Below are 14,153 nucleotides of genomic sequence, written 5' to 3'. Positions count from 1 at the left end.
GGGAATATTACTCAGCAATAAAGGGGGACAAACTACTAAAAAATGCAATAAGGTGGATTAATCTAAAAATATTATTCTGAGCAAAAGAAGCCTCATACAAGAGTATGTACTACATAATTCCATGTATAGGAAATTTTACAACAAGCAATAGAAAGTAGGTAAGTGATTGCCTGGTGTTGAGGTGGGGGGGATGAGGATAGACTGTAAAGGGGCAGAGGAAACTTTTGGGGTGACAGTGATGTTGAATCTCTTGATTGTGGTAGTGGTTACAAGGGAATATATGCTTGTCAAAATCAACCTATACTCTTAAAATGAGTACCATTTTTTGTTTACCAATTATACCTCAATATAGCTGATTAAATGAAAACAGTGAGGCCCAATTTCAAGTCCATCATATTGGCAAAAATGTTAAAAATTGGCAATGTCAAGTGTTAGTGAGAATAGCGGGGAAGGGGAACCCTTCTTTGTTTTAGTAGGTTCCTACTATGCATCCTGTTTTGGGACTTGGTATTTCTCATGGATTTCATATTAGTAATATTGATCTAAATTAGTTATTTCATTTTATTTTTAAATATATTTTTATTGATTTCAGAGAGAAAGGGAGAGGGAGAGAGAGATAGAAACATCTATGATGAGAGAGAATCATGGATTGGCTGCCTCCTGCACGCCCCCTACTGGGAATTGAGCCAGCAACCCGGGCATGTGCCCTTGAATGGAAATGAACCTGGGACCCTTCAGTCTGTAGGCCGATGCTCTACTATCCACTGAGCCAAACTGGTGAGGGCTAAATTAGTCTTTTAAAATGTTTGCGGTATTTCATTGTGTGGATGTACCATGATTTAATTATTTAATGGATATGTGAAACACTCCTTCTTTTTCTGCTAGTATACCAGTAAGTAACATGGCAATAAACATCTTTGGCATGCATGTTTGCACAGAAATGCAATTACTTCCTTGGGATGGATTCTTAGATGCAAAATTGTGAGTCAAAGCAGAACACTCAACATGGTAATAGGTATGACCAACTTTCCCTCTAGAGAAGACTATTAATAGGCTTTCTTTAGTTCTATGTCTGCCCTGTTCAATACACTAGCCACCAGCCCTAGCTGGTTTGGCTCAGTGGATAGATCGTTGGCCTGTGGACTGAAGGGTCCTGGGTTCGATTCCTGGTCAAGGGCACATACCTTGGTTGCAGGCTCCATCCTGGGGCCATGTATAGGAGGCAACCAAACGATGTATCTCTCTCACATCGATGTTTCTCTCTCTCTCTGTCGCTCCCCCTCCCTTCCACCCTCTCTAAATATCAATGGGGAAATGTTCTTGGGTGAGAATTAACAACAACAAAATACCCTGGCCACTGGCCTCGGGTGGCTACTTGAGCATTTGAAATGGGGCTGAGTAAAGAACTGAAGTTTTCTTTTATTTTTTGTCCTTTTAAAAAATATTTTTATTGATTTCCGAGAGGAAGGGTAGAGGGTGAGAGATAGAAACATCAATGATGAGAATCATTGATCAGCTGCCTCCTGCACGCCCCCTACTGGGGATCAAGCCCACAACCGGGGCACGTGCCCTTGGCCGGAATTGAATCCGGGACCCTTCAGTCCACAGACCAACGCTCTATCCACTGAGCAAACCAGCCAAGGCTATTTTTATTTAAATGCAATAGGCACATGGGTCAATGGCTCCCACAGCTCCCCGGTGTTTGTTATAATTTTTCTCTCTTACCGATTTTGAAGGAAAGCACTCTTTTCTCTTCCCTGCTCAGCATGAATCAGTGATTGCACTGTTTCAGAGACCAGCCAGGACCCCACATCTGCTTTTATCTGCTTTATTTTATTGGGTGGCTTCCACAGATGACTTGCTTCAGAGAAACTGCCATGGCTAAAATTTTGAAAAGTCCTGCATTAAGGCCTTTCCAAGCCCCATTCCAATTCGAGAGGCCAGGCCGAGTAAGCAGGAATGGTGGGATGGCTGAATACAGGACAGCAGGAGCATCCGTGTGTCCTAATGACAGAGCAAGAACAGGGAAAACCCATGGAAAGTTACAGGTTGGTTACCTGTCTGCTTGAGGCCTTGGTGAAGGAGATAAGACGACTCCCTGCGGACTGTCTGTCGGCATCTTGAGTATCCATTCCCTCTCTTTCAGGGTAAAAGCCCCAAAGCTGTCATCCACATCAAGGACCTGAATGCCACCTTCCAGACGGAGAAGATAGGCAACCCCCACGGGCTGCAGATCACCTACCGGAGAGAGGGCCACATCAGGAACCTGTTTGTGTATCACGAAAGCGGCAAGGTGAGCTGCCTGGCCTCGCCGTGCCAGCCTCCAGCTCGGCACCCCAGGGCTCTGCAGGCCCAGCGACTAACCCTCTTGAGATCTGCAGCTACTGTTTGCCTAAACCTAGCGTCACTTTCTGGTCAGAGATAGCGGTGTGAGGAAGGCAGAGTGAGATCAGAGAGAGGAACCTGACAGGTCAAGTGGGTGTGTGTGGACGGTTCACGTCCACCAAGGGGAGTCCATCAGCAGAAGGACTGTGCCCGGGGATGGCAAGTCCAGGTGGCACCAGAGACCCTGACTATGGGAGGAGAAACGGAGAGAAGATCAGGCAGCAGTGCACTCTGGGGCCTTGCTTCTCGACGTGTAGGCCCACCCTGGACCTACTGAATTGAAACTGCATTTTATTTAAAAATTTTTAATATTTTTATTGATCTCAGAGAGGAAGGGAGAGGGAGAGAGAAACATCTATGATGAGAGAGAATCATTGATCAGCTGCCTCCTGCATGCCCCACATTGGGAATCAATCCCACAACCCAAGCAATGTGCCCTGACCAGGAATCAAACCACGGCCTCCTGGTTCATAGGTCTATGCTCAACCACTGAGACATGCTGGCCTGGCAGAAATTGCATTTTAATAGGATCCGCAGGTGATCCTTATGCACATTAAAGTTTGAGAAGCACAACTTAAAGGTCCAGGAAATCAGACCCTGGCTCTCATTCAGTCCATGGTGGGCTCTCTGCTGTTGCTCAGACTGGCTGGACACTGGTGGCCACCTCTCTCTCCCCCCCGTGCCAATCACTGCTACGAGGACTTTCGCTGAGGTGCCCAAGGTCTCTGACATTTATGGCACCTGACTCCTTCCCACTTGCCCTATTGTACAGCACCTGACAACCTAGGTCTGGCCATTCTGCTCTTTCCCTTGATACCCCAGTTTCTCCACGAGATGGGCATAAGCGAGGGGCCGCAAAGTCACGCCAGCAGGAGCCAGACAGGTGATCTGAAAGTGAAGTGGACAGCTGTGAGGCTGTGGCAAACAGGAAACCTGTACAGAGGATTGAAACAAACAAACCGAATGCAGGTTGGATTTGGCCCCAAGGTCACCAGCTTGTGATTGGAGAGACCTTCCAAAGTGAAGGCCTAGGCCAGGTCTTTCCTGGGACAGGCCCATTCCCTTAGTGCCCGAGACACACAAAGGCTTGTAACTCCCAGGATAAGAGAGCTCAGAACTCGGAACAAACCTAGGAGAGACAAAGGGTAATTATGTTTCATTCTTTCAAAATCATATTCAAATGGATTACTCAATCACCCAGTTACATCAAAGTGCGGCACTGCAGCTACCTGAACAAGTCTTTCTGCCCCCCAATTCCAGATTCCTGGGAGAAAGCATTTCATAAGCCCCGTCCAGCATTGGTCCAGCCCTGGTCCAGCTGCTGTGGCCAAGAAGGGGCGGGATCATCGCAGCAACTGTGGCTGGGCCGTGGGTGGGTGAGAATGGGTGGGGCAGTTCTCATGGAGGCAGCGCTTGGGCTGAGCAAACATCTATGTCAACATCTAAACTAACCTTCAGGATGAGTAGAATGTTCTAGGCCAGCGGTTCTCAACCTGTGGGTCACGACCCCTTTGGGGGTCGAACGACCCTTTCACAGGGGTCACCTAAGACCATCGGAAAACACATATATAATTACATATTGTTTTTGGGATTAATCACTATGCTTTAATTATGTTCAATTTGTAACAATGAAAATACATCCTGCATGTCAGATATTTACATTACGATTCATAACAGTAGCAAAATTACAGTTATGAAGAAGCAACAAAAATAATTTTATGGTTGGGGGGTCATCACAACATGAATAACTGTATTAAAGGGTCGAGGCATTAGGAAGGGTGAGAACCACTGTCCTAGGCCATACGTATGCATGGGTGAGGGGAGTGAGGTGGGTGAGGCATAGAGTTCCAGGAGGAGCAAACAGAATGTGTTGAGATTGCAAATGGCTTTGTATGGAAGGAACTCAGAGGGCAAAGTGCGTCAGACCAAAGAGCGTAGCTTTTCTTCTTGAGGGTTGTGGAGAGGACTCGATCTTGGACTCAAGAGACTTGCAAAGCGCACATCACTCTGGCTGCGGGCGGGGAGAACCAATCGGGGAGCAGCACAGCAGGGGCAGAGCCAGCTGGTGAGCTGTCCATCTGGGGAGAGGTGATGGTGCCCGCACGGCTGAGGAGTGCGTTCTCCCGGAGTGACAGCAGAAGGTCCAAGCCGGCTTCGGCCTACGCTGCCCTCCAAGCAATGAGCACCCCCCGTGGAGGAGCACCCCCAGGTGCCCATACCCCCACCTGAAAACTGGTCTTTGACATCTGAGTGAGAACTTTTTTTTTAAATATATTTTTTATTAATTTCAGAGAGGAAGGAAGAGGGAGAGAGAGATAGAAACATCAAAGATAAGAACCATTGATTAGCTGCCTCCTGTACGCTCCCCACTGGGGATCGAGCCCATAACCTGGGCATGTGCCCTTGACTGGAATTGAACCTGGGACCCTTTAGTCCACAGGTCAGCGCTCTATCCACTGAGCCAAACCGGCTAGGGCAGTGAGGACTCTTGCTCCTCAAAGTGTGTCCTCCTGACCAGCATCACATTGCTGATTGCTAGGAATGCAGACTCTCAGGCTCTACCCCAACCCACTGAGCCCACAGCTGCCCTGTAACAAGATCCTCAGGTGACTCGTACACCCGTGAGAAAATGTCAAGGACTGTCCTTGGCCATTGCGTAACTCCCATGCAGCTCACTGGGGCCTTTCCCACGGCTCCAGACCTCCCTGCCAGTGGCTCCCACTTGCTCAGGTGAGGCCTGGGCACTCCTCCCCCCCACCCCCCCGCCCCCGGGCTCTGGTGTTGTTCTCCCAGCTGCCTGTGATCAGCCCATAGGCCCCGCAGTGGAACTGGGGCAATGAGTGTGTGCGGAATGCCCGTGCACAGACCTGAAAAGCTTGCTAGCTTCCTGCCACCACTCTCAGCCCAGCCCCCCCACCCCACCCCCATCTCACCGGCTGTCCGTTTGTCCTTTGCCTTTTTCTGTGCAGGAGATAGTGGACTGGTTCAATGCCCTCCGCGCAGCCCGTCTGCAATACCTAAAGGCGGCCTTTCCTGAGCTCCCAGAGTCTGAGGTGAGCTAACAGTGGACCCCAACTTCCGAGTCTCCTCTCTGCCACCTCCTCTCCTTGTCTGCTGACCTTGAAGACACTCAGAGGCCAGACTAGGTTGGTTTGTAGGCAAGACCTTGAGACTTGGGGTTGGGTACCTCCGAGGACAACCCAAAGGCTTCCTCCTGGGGAAGCTGGGGGTAAGGTCCTCACCCGTAGCAAGGCGGCCTCCGAAAGGCAGGCCAGGCTCTCCCCTTCAGGTGTCAAAGGGCTCAGGATTCGGGCATTTCTTCCTGACCCATTCCCCTCTACAAGGTGCACACAATCCCTACCACACTGCTTGCAAGGGGCTTTAGAGCCCCTTTTATCTTGTAATTCCTTTTACCTCATAGTCCTGTAGCAGGCAGTGAGGTGGGGGTGGTTATTCCCATTTTGCTGATGAGAAACTGAGTTCCAGGAAGGTCAAGTGGATAATCAGATGTGCTCTTCCCACGCTCACGTCCCCCTTGCCCTTCATATTCTGGAAGGCAATTCCCCATGACAATTCTGGCAGGAAAATCTGCCTTCCATGGCCAAGGAGAGGGTGAGCCCTTGGACTTCATGTTGATTGTCTCCAGCCGTCTGGGGCATCCTGTGCCTCGCTCAGGCTTGGCCGGGGAAGCGGCCTGTGAGGGGCAGAGGCTGCTGCCTGGAGCCAGGAGGCCTGGGCTCTCATGGATGCTCTGTGGCTGACCTGCTGTGTGACCCCTGCAGGTCACAACACCTCTCTGCACACCTGTTTCCAGATCTGTAAGATGGCACTTCATCTAGATCCATGGTCGGCAAACTGCAGCTCTCGAGCCACATGCGGCTCTTTGACCCCTTGAGTGTGGCTCTTCCTAAGCCTTAGGAGTACCCTAATTAAGTTAATAACAATGTACCTACCTATATAGTTTAAGTTTAAGCAATTTGGCTCTCAAAAGAAATTTCAGTCGTTGTACTGTTGATATTTGGCTCTGTTGACTAATGAGTTTGCCGACCATTGAATTCTAGGTCATCTTCAGGGCCCCTCCTAGCTTCGAGGTGCTATGATCAGGTGTTTGGTTTAGGCCAGCCGTGGGCAAACTATGGCCCGCGGGCTGGATCCGGCCGTTTGAAATGAATAAAACTAAAAAAAAAAAGACCGTACCCTTTTATGTAATGATGTTTACTTTGAATTTATATTAGTTCACACAAACACTCCATCCATGCTTTTGTTCCGGCCCTCCGGTCCAGTTTAAGAACCCATTGTGGCCCTCGAGTCAAAAAGTTTGCCCACCCCTGGTTTAGGCCCTACTCTAAGAGGATTTTGTAAGTGATGGGGCTGTCTTATTCCAAACTGGTAGGTCCTCCTTGAAAGCCTAAACACTCCTTCATTCCAAAGTTTTCAGGGAGCCAAGTGCCTGGGATGGAGGTCCACTTCAGGCCCAGTGATGCACCGAGATGGTGACCCTATGAAAGCGGCCCCAGCCGCCTGGGTCAGGGTGCTCCGGGTCTGCAGACTCAGCACCCAGAACTGGAGAGTGCACGTTCCTGGGGGCAGGGTGCTGGGGTGCTGGCTGCTGACGGGAGAGCAGGGAAGGCAAAGTGCAGATGCTCGGCCGGCCGCCTGGATCTGAGCTGGCGCTCCAACTTTGCTGACCTCTGCAGAGGAAATTGGTCGCTGGCCAACATCCTCAATGTCCTTGCGCCTCCCTCATCTGCCATCATTACCCCTATGTGCCCATCATTACCCCTATGTGCCCCTGCCTTTCCTCCTCTATGTCTGTGTGAGGTCCTGGGCACTCGCTTAGGCATCCAGATGCCAGGAGCCCGGGTGTCCTCGTGGGGTTTTGGTCCTGAGCTGAGGATGCGTGGACTGAGGCCAGGGAAGCTGTGTTACTAGGGCAAGTCCCCTTACCTCTCTGAGCCTCAGCCTGCTCACCTGTCACCATGGGGACAACACCTACCTCCCAGGGCTACTGTAGAATCAGGTGAGCCAAGGCATCGGAGGTACAGTGAACATACTCCGTCCACATGTCTTTCCTCCTGCGAGGTGTTTCCCTCGGCCTAGACTGGCCCTGCCTCTGCTCAGGTTCAGACTGTTGAGCCGAAGGGACTCTGTTGTTTTTTTTTTTTTTTTTTTGCAAATGAAGGGATTAAAGTCTATAGAATATGTTTTAGGGGAAGGGAAGTTGTATAGTTTATATTTTTGGGTTTGGCTCACAATTTTCCCCATTTCAGACTTCCTATTCCTATTCCCCAGACCTCACTTCCTCTTTGCCTCTGCCCTGGAGCTCTGGAAGCCCCCCCCCCCCCCCTTGCCCCAGAGGGCTGGGCTGTGGTTGGAAGCCCTAGGCTTGCCAGGTTGACCCCCTGGAGCACAGGAGGTCAGCATCAACCCCTGGAGGCGTCTCTGGGGCAGCAGGGCAAGCTGCAAGGGACCCTGAAGATCACGTCCTCGTCCTCCTGTCTCCTGATTGCAGGGAGGGAAACAGGCTGAGAGGAGGCAGGGTTTACCAGGGGACAGGGCTAGTTGAGGTCAGAACTGGAGCTAGAACCCAGGTCTCCTGACTCCTGGTCCAGAGCTTTCTCTACGTTCCCACTCTGCTGTCCCACCACTGGAATCGAACCTGGGACCCTTTGTGGAGGGGCCCTGTGTCAGAATCCCCACCCATGACCAGGTCTTGGCCAGGGGCCCGGTGAGAGGCGTGTTTATACTCTAGCATCACAGGAGGACCACGTGTGTCTGTCTAGTGTCCATCAGCCCTAGGTGTGAATCCCAGATCTCCATCCTCCCGGCAGGGTGACTTTGGGAGTAAGTACCCTTGACCATTGTACCATTGTAGTGATAATTCCTACCACCTCACGGGGTGGCTGGGAATTGCTCCCAGAGCCTGATACACACTAGACCTATAGGGGACCCTGACAGGAGGGTCTCCTCAGAGCCTGTCTGTGTCCACCTCCTGGGGGGGTTCGGAGCATTCCTTAAGTTCTCCAGCCAAGACTCAGCGGTGTTGGGAAGCCCCGCACACATCTGGCTCTGTTGAAATATTAATGTTGCATCCACACCACGTTCCAAATATAACCCCGTGAACCACGCGCACACACATCCTTCCCCATTCCAGACTTCCCCTTTGTGGCACAGCCAAGTTCAGTGGGGAGCCTGACCCCCTACCGGCCGGGCTGTGAGTCAGGGGGTCAGTGCGTGTCTCTTTTTCCCCAGCTCGTGCCCCTCATCACCAGGAACTACCTCAAACAAGGCTTCATGGAAAAGACGGGTCCAAAGGTACATTCTCCGGGTCCCTGGGGGCTTTCCTGGCCCCTGGCCCAGCGGACAGGCGGGCAGAACGTGGGAAGTGGGACAAGGAGGGAAGTAGACCAATGTGTGTGAGTTCCCGGGGCCAAGGACCAAGGGGTCAGCTGGCCAGTGTTGCTGCAGGTGCCTCTCCCTATCACCAGGCGTCCTCCCTCCTTATCAGCACCACCCTCCACTGCTCTCCTCGTAACTCCCCTAAACGACCCTGCTCCTGGGAAAGCATCGCTGCAAGGGACTCCTGGGGGATCAGCTTCTGCCTTTTCCACAACCGGGCGCTCTGTGCCGGGGCCCTGCTGGGGCGTCCACGTGAGTCAGGGGCTGAGATTAGCCTGAGAAATCACATCTGTGCACCATGCGTGGCACGTGGGCACTCCCCTCCCAGCACAAGCACCGCCTCTGCTCCCATTTGCCAACCAGTCCTAACCCCTCAGCGGCTGCTTCTTCCCACTTGCCCGCGAAGGAACGGGAGCCTCTGCCTCCCGAGGAGGGTCCAGGAAGTGGAGGCTCCTGCTGCCCGAGGGCACCCCAGACCCGGACAGGACAGCGTATTGGTGGGGCGAGGCTCAAAGTCAGCAGTCTGACTGGAGCGGGTGCGGTGGGTGGCGTGAGAAGAGAAAGGGGGGATGGATGGAGGAGGAGAAGAGAAAAGGAAGGGAAAGCAGGCGCTCCCTAAAGACACTCCCAAAGCAGCAGCATCCCAGGCTCTCTTTTTTTTTAAGGTGTGATATGTTGCCAGGATGGTTGTTAAAACTACCGGGAAAGCCCTGGCTGGTTTGGCTCAGTGGCTAGAGTGTCCGCCTGTGGACTGACAGGTCCTGGTTCGATTCCGGTCAGGAGCACATGCCCGGGTTGTAGGCTCGATCCCCAGCGGGGGGTGTACAGGAGGCAGCCGATCAATGATTCTCTCTCATCATTGATATTTCTATCTCTCTCTCCCTCTCCCTTCCTCTCTGAAATCAATAAAAATATATTAAAAACAAACAAACAAACAAAAAAACTACCGGGAAAGGTGTTAAGCAGTCAGTGTGAAAGGAAGCCTCAGTCAGCTTGAGAGCTAGTCAAAGGGTTGCACAGTTTGTTTCCTTCTTTTTTAAAGATAACTTTTTAAATTGGCTATATTGATTTCAGAGAGGAAGGGAGAGGGAGAGAGAGGTAGAAACATCAAGGATGAGAGAGAATCATTGATTGGCTGCCTCCTGCACGCCCCACACTGGGAGTCGAGCCCTGACCAAGCCCCCGACCGGGAATCGAACTGCGACCTCCTGGTTCCTAGGTGGACACTCAACCCTGAGCCACACCGGTGGCTTCTTTCAGCAGCCAGTGCACAGCCCGTGGTTCTCGCCCCCGTCCCCTGACCTTGGTCAGGCTTTGGCCAGGGCCAGGGCTCTCAGCATTGCTGAGCAGTAGTCATTTCTGATGTCCCCAGCTTCCTCTTTTGAGACTCCTTGTCCACTGCCCGAGAAAGAGGAAAACGCCTCTTCCAACTCCCAGCCGCACCTGCAGGCAGCGGGGTGACACTGGCAGGGCTGAGGAGGTGGGCACAGCCTTCCGAGCTCCAGGGCCTCAGGGAGGGGCACCGGGTGACTACGAGTGGGGACCGGCCTGCTCCCGTGGCCTAGTCCAGCCTGGCCCTCTGACCTCTGCACATCCCTGGCTCGGCCCCCCTGGCACAAGGTTCCCTCTTTTGCAGCAGAGAGAGCCTTTCAAGAAAAGGTGGTTTGCCCTGGACCCCCAGGAACGGAGGCTGCTCTATTATAAGAACCCACTGGTAAGAGCCCCTGCCGGCCCCGCCCCAGGTCACCCGAGAGGGAGGCGGGGTCAGTGCTGGTGGGGAGGCTGCAGGCTGGGGCCACCTGGCCAGGTCATAGCTCCGCGTTGGCTTGTGTCTTAGTCATCTCTGCATGAAGCTGCTCCCCCCTCCCCCGCAGGAAGTCCCTTATGTGGATCCAAAATGCTGCCAATGTAGGCAAATGGGGTGTTTTCCGTCCTCTCGTCTCCAGGGCCCATGTGCGACCAGAAGGCTGGGAAGTGCAGTGATTAGAAGTGAGGGCTCTAGAACTCAGCTGTCTGGGCTCCGGTTTTGGCCCTGCTACGTTTAGTGGTGTCCCTGGACAGAGTACTTAGCTCTCTGTGCCTCAGTTTCCTCCTCCGGAAAATAGGCTTAATAGCAGTGCCTTCCTGAGAGGTTGCCATGAGGATTGCAAGAGGCACCATCTGTAAAGCACTGGCATTCCTGGTGCTTAGTTAGCTCTCCATAAATACTGAGTGTCATTTTCTAAAAAAATTAATCTTCTTAAAGACTTTTAAAAATTGATTTTAGAGAAAGAGGAAGGGGTAGGGGAGAGAGAGAGAGAGAGAGAGAGAGAGAGAGAGAGAGAGAGAGAGAGAAAGAAGAAGAAGGAGGAGGAGGAGGAGGAGGAAGAGGAGGAAGAGGAGGAGGAGGAGGAGGAGGAGGAGGAGGAGGAGAAGGAGGAGAAGGAGGAGAAGGAGGAGAAGGAGGAGAAGGAGGAGAAGGAGGAGAAGAAGAAGAAAAGAGAAACATCCATTTGTCCCACTTATTTATGCATCCTAGTATGTGCCCTGACTGGGGATCAAACCCGGAACCTTGGGGTATCAGGACAGTGCTCTCACCAGCTGAGCGATACTAAATATCATCTGAACAGATGATGCGTGTGATTTCTCTTACAGTTTCAGCCGTTCAGATTCTGGGTCCCACCTAGCCAGAGTTCTCAGTAGAGACCTGCCTACCACCTCTTTCTAAAATAGATTCTGGGGGCTGTCACGGCTGCAGGGGCCCCTGTGCCCCAGGTGTGACCTCTGATGACCCTGTGGCCTCTATTTCCAGGACGCCTTTGACCTGGGCCAGGTGTTTCTCGGGAGCCGGGAGCAGGGGTACGAGGCGTCCGAAGGCCTGCCCAAGGACGTCCAAGGGAACCGCTGGAAAGCGGGCCTCACCATCGTCACCCCTGAGCGCAGGTTCCTCTTCACCTGCCCCAGCGAGAAGGAGCAGGGCGAGTGGCTGGAGAGTTTCCGGGATGTGCTCTCCCGTCCCTTGACATCCTTCAACCTCCTCAGTAAGATGCGGGGCCTGGGGATTGTGCTTTTGGCCAAAGGCAGAGGGCAGAGAGCGGCTTCCTTCACGTGGGTTGGCTCTGAGCCCTGAGACCGGGGTCATGGCTCCTGACTGCGCCTTTTCTATTCTCTTTCTGCCAAAGAAAAGAACAGACAGGGGACATGATTCCCAGCAGCCCTCTCTGTCCACACTAAGGTCCTCCTCCAGGCGCCCTTCTCCAGTAGCATCTGGAGTTTGTCCTGGCAGAACCCGGTTAGATCCCCTTCTCGCCTGTGCTGAGTCCAGGGGCCCAGCAGCCTCCCTCTCTCTTCCTCCAGCTCCCTTCCCTAAGTCCCTTTCCTCGTGAGAAAAGCCCGGCCTGTTATTATCAGCAAAGGTCACACCCTGGGGTAGCTCCCAGGGTTCTCTTTTTATTTTTTTTGTTTTTATTTATTGAGAAGAGAGAGAGAGAGAGAGAGAGAGAGAGAGAGAGAGAGAGAGAGAGAGAGAGAAGCATCCATTTGTTGTTCCACGTATTCATGCATTCATAGGTTGATTCTTATTTGTGCCCTGACTGGGGATCGAACCCGCAACCTTGGCATATTGGGCCGACGCACTAACCAACTGAGCCACCTGGCCAGGCCCAGCTCCCAGGATTTGGGATTCCTCCCCACTCGCAGAGGGAAGGCTGTTTTTAGTGTCCTTTCCTCTGGGTCCTCCCTCCTGTCTGCCCTTCTCCTGCTCCCCCTGCACCCCAGAGGTGTCACATGCAGGCTTCTCTGTCGGCCAACAGCCCTGTGAATAAAGGGGAGATGTTCTGAGCTAGAGCAGGAACCTTCTGGCCCAGGGCCTGGCTTCTGGGGCCCAAGGAGAAGTTCTGTGTTTGGAAAAGTACGGACTGAGAAAGTGACCCCATATGGCCCCTTGGGAGAAACCCTGGCGCCCTTTGAGTCTGACCAGTGTAAACACAAACTCGCTTCACTTTCCAAACTCTCTGAGCCGAAGTGCCTCTGAAACAGACGCAGAAATGGCTGGGGAAGCACCTCGGCGGGTGCTTTCTTGTCGCTGTGGCCTGTGCGTCTGAGTCTCCCCGTTTCTGTGTTTCTCACTCTCTGCTTTTCTCCTTCTTCTTGGGGTGCCTGTCCCCTCTGTCTCTCACCTTTCTTTCTTTTTTTTTTTTTTTTTTTAAATATTTTATTGATTTTTTACAGAGAGGAAGGGAGAGAGATAGAGAGTCAGAAACATCGATGAGAGAGAAACATCGACCAGCCGCCTCCTGCACACCCCCCACCGGGGATGTGCCCGCAACCCAGGTACATGCCCTTGACCGGAATCAAACCCGGGACCCTTCAGTCCGCAGGCCGACGCTCCATCCACCGAGCCAAACCGGTTTCGGCTCTTTTTTTTTTTTTTTTTTTTTTTTTTAATATATTTTTTATTGATTCCAGAGAGGAAGAGAGGGAGAGAGAGAGAGAAACATCACTGATAAGAATCATTGATTGCCTCCTGCACGCCCCACACTGGGGATTGAGCCTGCAACCCAGGAATGTGCCCTTGACTGGAATCGAACCCGGGACCCTTCAGTCCACAGGCCGGTGCTCTGTCCACTGAGCCAAACTGGCTAGGGTTCCAGCCCTATTTTTAATTCTGGTCCCCCCTGCCCTGCACAGTTCCTTCCAGACTGCATGGGCATGGCCACCCCCTCATCCCTCTTCTTTCCCCTTGCAGCTGCATCAACAGAGAGTGGCCACAGCAGCAGGTGACCCGCTGGCCAAGGAACTGGCTGGCCACGGGCCATGGGAGCTCTTGGTGAGAAGGAGACGTTCTCAGCTTGGCCTTGGTTACCCAGCAGGAGTGCCCCGTAGTTGGCAGCCATCACTGGCAGTGAACTCTGCCAAGACTAAAGCTTTGGCCTTTACCCACCGGCTCCCTGGGCCTCACCACGGCCCAGTCTTAAGGCCCAGGACATCTCCAGTGAAGGCACTGCAATGGGAAGGCGCCCACAGCATCACTCAAGTGGCACGTTGGCCCCAAAACAGTTTAATCCGACTCGACCATGAGGAAATAGTCTATTCTGTAAAACAGCTGGCCTGGACTTCTCAGAGTCAACATCGTGACAGAGGGAGTGGTGTGCGAACTGTTCCAGTTACAGGCGACTAGAGAGCAACGCCAGGCAATGTGTGATTCTTGATTGGATCCTGGATTAAAAAAAAAAACAGCACAAGGGACATAAATTTGAATATGGATGTGTATTAGCCAACAGTATTATAAGACTGTGATAATTATGTTGTATTTGTGTAGGAGAATGCTCTTGTTCTTAGGGGCTATGCATTGAAGTGGCCAGGAGTAAAATATAACAATTTTCAGTCTA

General features: G+C 52.3%; 1 protein-coding gene across 7 annotated transcripts in view; it reads left to right on the top strand.

Annotated features, from left to right (window-relative positions):
• The window catches only part of ADAP2 (ArfGAP with dual PH domains 2), a 26,770-nt gene extending 12,617 nt beyond the window's left edge, over positions 1–14,153 (top strand). For 4 of the 7 annotated variants that reach the window (XM_036341750.1, XM_036341755.1, XM_036341753.1 and 1 more), the window contains 4 exons: positions 2,147–2,293; positions 5,355–5,438; positions 8,638–8,700; positions 13,511–14,153. In XM_036341750.1, the coding sequence (XP_036197643.1) occupies positions 2,147–2,293; positions 5,355–5,438; positions 8,638–8,700; positions 13,511–13,942 (726 nt within the window). In that variant the 3' untranslated portion in view covers positions 13,943–14,153. Of the gene's footprint in view, positions 1–2,146; positions 2,294–5,354; positions 5,439–8,637; positions 8,701–10,420; positions 10,499–11,575; positions 11,805–13,510 lie in introns of all 7 variants that reach the window. The other 3 variants (XM_036341751.1, XM_036341752.1, XM_036341754.1) reach the window with 3 other exon arrangements.

This window comes from Myotis myotis, unplaced genomic scaffold, assembly GCF_014108235.1.
Source record: "Myotis myotis isolate mMyoMyo1 unplaced genomic scaffold, mMyoMyo1.p scaffold_m19_p_17, whole genome shotgun sequence".
NCBI classification, from domain to species: domain Eukaryota; kingdom Metazoa; phylum Chordata; class Mammalia; order Chiroptera; family Vespertilionidae; genus Myotis; species Myotis myotis.
Note: the sequence above shows the minus strand (reverse complement) of the source record. Positions and strands in the feature narration are given on the sequence as shown.